At 36.0% G+C, this 7425-nt stretch overlaps 1 protein-coding gene across 1 annotated transcript in view; it reads left to right on the forward strand.

The window, feature by feature from the left end:
* The window catches only part of gatad2b (GATA zinc finger domain containing 2B), a 51383-nt gene extending 45968 nt beyond the window's left edge, over positions 1-5415 (forward strand). The window contains 1 exon segment of the mRNA XM_048201606.1: positions 1373-5415. Coding sequence (XP_048057563.1) covers positions 1373-1509 — 137 coding nt within the window. The 3' untranslated portion in view covers positions 1510-5415.
* Positions 5416-7425: the final 2010 nt, after the last annotated feature.

Here is a 7425-nt window from a genome sequence, read left to right on the forward strand (position 1 = left end):
CATAATAAAAAGGTCTGCAAAGTTACAAAGCACAAAATCCCTGCAGCGGGAGTTATTCTCTATATCAGTGTCACTGTTTCTGAACTCCTTGTAACGCCTCCATTGTAGTCTTGAGTTTTCTTCCGGGAACAAACGCGTGACAATATTCCTCATTTAAATAATTCCCGCTCTAGGCATACGCAAAATAAAGCTAATTCAGTTTAATTAGTAGTGTGTTGAAACTCAGTTATAGTAAGGGGTGTGACATTTCCCCGAGCACGCCCAGAGTGGTTGACCAATCACACCACACTGATCCAGCCGACCAATCAGAGCACACAGTGCTTTTCAGAAGGAGGGGCTTCATAGAGACAGGAACAAAACAGAGTGTTACTGACAGACTGGGAAGAGAGGAGCTGCAACATTGTCAAATATGTAAAAAATAAGGTGTTTTTTGTAGATTCAAGCATGAAAACGTATTCTAATAGAGCCCAAAAACAAAATCAAAACTTTGTAAAAGGGCATAATAAGTAGCAAATGTTATGTGGATTATTAAGGAGTAATGACTCCAAACTTCATCCACCCTTGAGGTCCAGCCTCAATTCATTGATTGTACAATTCTTGACATCCAATTAGACCCCAATTAGATTTACTAGAATAAAGTGACCAGTGCAGTGGGGTTGAATATTAAGGGAAATACTAAATTCATCATAAAACTGGTGACAGACAAGTTTAATTGTGACTTTCGTGTCCAAAAGTGTCCAAGTATGTTTTAGGGCCTTGAATATACAGAATATATTTTTATTTAAATAAAAAAAGAATTATATTTTATAATTATATTTTATTATTCAATTTAATGTAATGTATTTTTTCTCAATGTAATATAATTTGAACAATTTATTTTAATTTTATTTTATTTTAATTCACTTTTACCCCATATTTTATTTTGTTGTTTTTATTTATTTTATTTTACTGGCATGATTGTTGTGGTTTGATAGGATCACATGTGAGGAACACATATTGGGGCCATGAATGTACAGAAAAGATAATATTTAATATTTTTAATTATATATTTTATTATGCATTTTTATTATTCAATGTATTTTAATTTGAACAATTTATTTTAATTTAATTCTATTTTTATTCACTTTTACCTCCTATTTTATTTTACTGACATGATTGTTGGGGTTAGATAGGATCACATGTGAAAAAATTAGAACATGTTGTTTTTTTTTGTTTGTTTTTTTTTGTGAGAATTGTATATCAGGAACTCATTTTTGGAGTGTTTTTTCTATTATTTATTTATTTTTATTTTTTTCAACTTTTTCAACTTCTCTTTCTTTTCCCTTTCTCCTTTATCCCGGGCCCCTCTCTTTTTCTTTGTCCTCCATCGCAGGTCTGAATATTGCCTATCTAAATCCGGGAGCCATCGGGGGCCACAAGGCATCCAGCCTAGCGGACCGTCAGCGGGAGTATCTGCTCGACATGATTCCCCCGCGCTCCATATCCCAGTCCATCACCGGGCAGAAATGAGCCCCGACGGGACTGCAGAATCCAACCCCCACCCCCCCACCCCCTCGGACGCCCCACCACCCCTCTGTTCTACATCAGAACATCCCCCGTCCCCCCCAACACATACACACGCACACCATCACCCCATCGCATGCAGTGCCTGTCCGTGTGCCTACCCAACTAACCCATAAGAACAGCTCAATCAGTCAGACTATAAACACCAGACTGTCAGTGCATCTCAAACTTCGGTTTCCTACTATAGCAAAGCTCTTTATTGTTATCTCAACTTATTATTGCTGTTGTTATTGCTACTTCTATTATTATCACAGTTATTATTATTAGTATTATTGTTGCTTCTGTTACAGTTACTCTTATTACACTTATTAGTAGGTTTAGTGGTTTTTGCATCTTTTTATGTTCTTACCCTTATGTTTTTCTTTTCAGAGGGAGGATGCCAGATTGCAGGGTCACTTACTAAAAATCTAAAGTTTTTTGGTTCATTTGAAAGCTTCCTCCCTCAGTCGCCCCTGTAAAATTAGACTCATTCTCTCTCACGTCGTATATATGTTCAGTTTCTGAGTTGGAATGATTAAGGCGTTCTCACCTGCAGAGAGAGAGAGAGAGAGAGAGCAGACTCTTTGTAGCGTTACACGTTTGGAAAGTCCTCGGAGAACCTTCCGGTTCAGAGAGAGCGAGACAGACTCGTGTACATCGATCAGATTGATCCTTATGCTGAGCGCTGATCTAGTCAACGTCGAGAAGGCCACGCAAACTTAAAACGGGCCAGAAAGGACCTGCGAATGTACGGAGAAGCCCGTTACTTGTGCGTATGCGTCCACAAACAGGATCTCTCCCGTGTCTCTCGATGCCTTCACTTTCACAGGGTGCAGTGATGCCATATAACTTCTTTTGTGGTGACGTCGTGTTTCGCTGCACAGCAGAGAATGAAGCCAGAGAGTGTCATTGTCATGAACTTTGTCTCTTTTTGATTTTTGGCTGTTTTTTGAGAGTTCTTTTCTTTCCCCTCAGTCTTTTTTGTACTTTTTATTTTCATCGGGCGGCGTCTCCATCTGAAATGGCCGTGTATCTTAAAGGTACTTGCCACGGGAGACGATAATCATTGAAATGTCAAATAGGTGGAATTATTGGGAAAAAAAACGGTTTATGCATAGATTGTCAACGTGAGTTTTAACAGAAGGCATTGACAAGGATCAATCATCGTGTTAAAGCAATGCACATGAGAATGCCTCGTTATGGAGGAGCACTTTTCTTCTTAAGTGGGGAAAAAAATTGTTAAACAATAGAGGACAAGAATGTTTCAGCTTAAGGTATGGATGCCATCGGATGTCTCGGAGAGAGTTGGGAGAAAGATTCTTTGGTGCATTTCATCTTTTCGAAAGAGACCAGCTTTTTCGAGCCCCACGTTGAATGAATGCATTTCAAGTTCATGGTACGTGTGTTTGTTTCAGTAGACGTGCAAGCGTTCCCGGAGGCGATGGCGACAATATAAGCAGTGTTTAGTCGATATGCAGTATTAGGGATGATTTTGGACTCAGATTTAGCTCCCATCGACGCCCGTTAGCGAGGCAGTGCTCCGTGTTTCGGTAACGTGGGTCACGAATGGCTTTCGAAGGGTTTAACATCTGCTTGTTGACAAGAAGTTGAGCACTTAACATTTTTTGTCCTCCCCAGCCTAAGCATTTACCATGATGCATTTGGTTCTTTTGGAAATCAGACTTTGAGGTCTGTCATGCAGGTCATGTTTAATAGCTGCGAGGAAGCTATGAAGTGGTGAATTAATGGAAATTAATCTGTGCACATGCATCTTTCTGTCATGTGTATAGTCACTGATCCTTGCAGTTTGCAGTTTTTTTTTAAACTGTGTCCTGTGTAACGCCACTAATTTGTGGTAGAACGATGCAACTTTTGAACAAAACAATTTTGAAGCTACCTTGGATTAAATTTTCAGGTGCAATATTAGATGATAGGATGTTTACATTTTTATTATTTTGTTTTTTTTTTTCCTGGTAATGATGATAAATCAGTCCCTTTTAGTCATTCTGTTCAGTCTTTGCTCCAATTTTATGATCTGTATTTTGTTTTTTGTTATTTTGAAATGAACGTAGGGTGTTTATAATAACTCATTTCTCTCTCCTGCTCTCTCTTGTAGACTATATTAGATGCATCCATATACCTGTGTTCATATATGTACGAGAAAGTTGGATTTTGAAGTTTAACTTCCTTTTGACTCCTCGATTAAGTTCCATTTTTGTTTGGTTGTTTAATTTCAGCTGTTTCTTAAAAAAAATAAAAGAAAGAAAAAAGGAGAAAAAAATCAAATTTAATCAAACAAAAAAAAAAAAATGTATGAACAGATGATGACACGATATTTGCTAGGTCAGAAGTAATAATGACTTATTGTACATATGCTTTTTTCTCCCTTGAATTAAAAATAATGAAATGAAATTAAAATGGTTGTATATTGTGTAGAAAAGCAAACAAAAAGCCATGAATATTGTGAAGCTTGTCATTTCGTTTTGTGATCACTGTGTATTATTGTGTAACAAATGTGCAAAATGTATGGGATTATACTTCTCTTGTTTTTGAATGAGCTCTTTAGATGCATTTTCTCCCCCGGCTGTACGTTTTTTGTAGTATGTAGTATTTGCAGAAGAAAAAAAAGTTCATTGTTCTGGTGGAGCGTTTGATCCATTCTGTAGTCTTTGGACTGAGACACGATGGGACAGTCTCGTATGTTACTTTTTTTTTGTTACCTCTTTTATTTGTTTTCACGTTTATTTCAAACATTGAAGTTACGTAGATGTTGGGTGAATAAGTTCTTTTCTCTAATGTCCCACACCAAGAACATGGACTGGATGAAACATTTGACAGTATTACCCCTCACCTGACCAAATCCAAAGCGAACATCACAAAATCAAAGCACGCTAATGCTTTAGCTAAATTACTGGGTGCAGAAAACCCTACGGGGAGATTGTGTACATTTTGTTTTCTATTGCTTACAATACAAACTTTCCTCAGTATATCCCTATTTTTTTTTCTTTCTTGGGAAAAATCACAATGCTCTTATGTTTTTTTTCATGGAAGATTGTATACATTGTATACGATGAAGAAAAAAAAACTTTTTTGTTTGATTGTTTTTGACTGTTCCAATGCTTCTTGCCTTCAGCCTTTAAATCATAAGACAAAAAAAAAAAAATGGACAATTTGCACACATGCAAGTTTTGATCCTAAGGTTTGTGACATTATTAGTTTCATGTCATGGAATCACTGTCCATAATTCTCTGACTGGACAATCAGCTTTTCTGGAGTTCTAGCGCTGGGGTTTACTTCTCTCTTCCATTTTTACTTTCTCTGCATTTTTTTCCCCCTCTCCCTGATTTTTATTTGTTGCAAGTACAAGTCTTTTTGTTGTTGTTATTGTTGAAGTGGGAGAGAGGGTTTGGGGTCATCATTTCTTTTCTGAATTTCATCTGAACTTTCATATATTTTTAAATAGACTTAGCTGCAATTTACCCAGTTTGAATTTTAAAGCAAATGGCAATATGTTGAAATCCGTTTGTAAAAAAAAAACAACAAAAAAAAAACAATGATTAATTAAAATATGTACAGTTAAAAAAAAAAAAAAAAAGTACTGGAGATTGGCTTAAACGATTATTGATTTTAGTCAAGGAAAAGAAGTGCTTTTTGTCAAGTTTTTATTTTCATTTAGAACATTAATCCAGACCTTTTGCACATCCTTGATATTTAACTGTCTAAAATGGAGATGAAAAAATGCTGTTTGATTACTGCCGGTTGATTAACAACAATTATGCATTGACTGAAAAAAAAAAATAAGCTAATTTTGGAGGAAATAACTTTGTAATATTTATCACTTGCAAGCTATGTTTAATAAAGGATGGAACAGTTTATCTCGGAGTGTGTTAACATTTGTCCGCAGCTCATTTATAATGTTGTTCTTTGTTACATTTTTATTTTGCCATTTTTAAAAGTCGTTATATTTTACTTTTTTATTGTTGTTTATATATTATTTATACTTGAAGATTTCTCTTTAAAATGTTAAAAGGGTTAGTTCACCCAAAAATGAACTTTCTCTCATCATTTACTCGCCCTCATATCGTTCCAAACCCGTAAGACTTTCATTCATCTTTGGAGAAGATATTTTTAATGAAATCATTGACAGTCCACGCAACTACCATTTTGACGCTTCAAAAAGTTCATAAAGAGATCATATGAATCGAGCGGTTAAGTGCACATTTTTTGAAGAGACTTGATCGCTTTAAATGATGAACAGATTTAATTTAGGCTTTTATTCACATAAACGGGACCTAAAACCAACTTTTTGCCACATGGCCGGTGACTTAAATTTACAAGCCATAAATATTTTTTACCAGTCATAAAACATAGATTAATCCTTTTTTAAAGTTACAAAAATTATTCAGTCAAGAAAAAAAAAGTTTTCTTTGTCTTTTGTTGTTTGATTAACATTAAAAACACAGACAGCAGCAGGAATATTAGGCTGCTGTCACTTTAAGAACGAATGCATGGATCCAATATACTGTTACACATTCGTTTTATTTCTGAACTGTTTACATTCAGTCAAGACATAACTAAGGATACCTGCCAAGACAGGCATTTTGACATAATTTTGTTTGAATTTGTCTGTTCAAGCGCAAAAAGACGTGAAAGAGAACTCAATTCAGTATTCGAGTGCTGTCTGAGACGCGGATTTCTGGGCACGCACTTCGCAAAACTTTGCGTTGTTAGAATTCATAAAAATGTTACCAGCCAACAGGCGATTGACACCATTTCATATACTCGCCAACACCGGTTTTTACTTGAATTTGGTACTTGGTGAGTGTTAATTTTGGGCCCTGCATGTAAACATTCATCAACTTGCACATCAGGGGCCCGTTTCATAAAACAAGTTTACCAAATAAGCTAGGCTTATTTCAGTTAGTCTGATTATTTTGAACCAAATCAACTGACAATAAATCAGACTTACTGAAATAAACCTGGATTATTTGGTAAACTTGTTTTATGAAACAGGCCCCAGTTGTGGTAAACAGAAGCTCAAGCACGCTTGCTTGACGTGCAAGAACCAATGAGGTTTATACGTTGTGCGTTTGAGCTTCAGCAAGAACCAATGACTTTTGCTTGTGCGCATTAAGAATGTACGGTTAAGCTTCTGTTTATGTTCGGTGATCAATGTTTATATGTGAATAAATGCCTAAATTCGATCTGTTTATCATATAAAGCAATTGTGTCTGACTAAACTGCTCAATTCTTAGGGTCAAATGATCACTTTATGAACTTTTTGAAGCATCAAAGTGGTAGTTGTGTGGGCTTTCAATGGACAGAAATCTCTCACAGTTCATTAAAAAAAAAAAAGCTTCATCTGTGTTTCAAAGATGAACGAAAGTTTGGAACGACATGAGGTTTGAGTAAATGACAGAATTTTAATTTTTGGGTGAACTAAACCTTTAAAACTAGTGTATTATGTGGCAGATTCACAATGTTGTCAGGTCACTCAAAAGTTAAAGCGCAACACAATGTAATGCTGCCAGAATCAGAGTTCTCACACTTTTCCAGCACACATATGGTCTCCTGAGTCTTGGTCATTCATTTACAGACTAATTGGCTTCATTATAAGCTTTGACTTTATCCGGTCCCAACAATTATAGCTATTTTCCACCAGCATCACTGTTCTCCTGTATCCTGCCAGCAGATTCAAGGTTGTTCTCTTTTAAGGGCTGATAGCTGTTGTTATGGTCTTGCTAAACCAGCGTTAGTTGACACAGGTGCATGTGTGATCATCTGAAAGCATACAATGAGTTTTTTCAAGGTTTTCATTTTCATTCTTGATATGAATAACAGCAACGGGCAAGCATTTTTGATTTTAGAGGTAATTTGCTTTTT

The sequence above is a fragment of the Megalobrama amblycephala genome, linkage group LG9 (genome assembly GCF_018812025.1).
Source record: "Megalobrama amblycephala isolate DHTTF-2021 linkage group LG9, ASM1881202v1, whole genome shotgun sequence".
NCBI classification, from domain to species: domain Eukaryota; kingdom Metazoa; phylum Chordata; class Actinopteri; order Cypriniformes; family Xenocyprididae; genus Megalobrama; species Megalobrama amblycephala.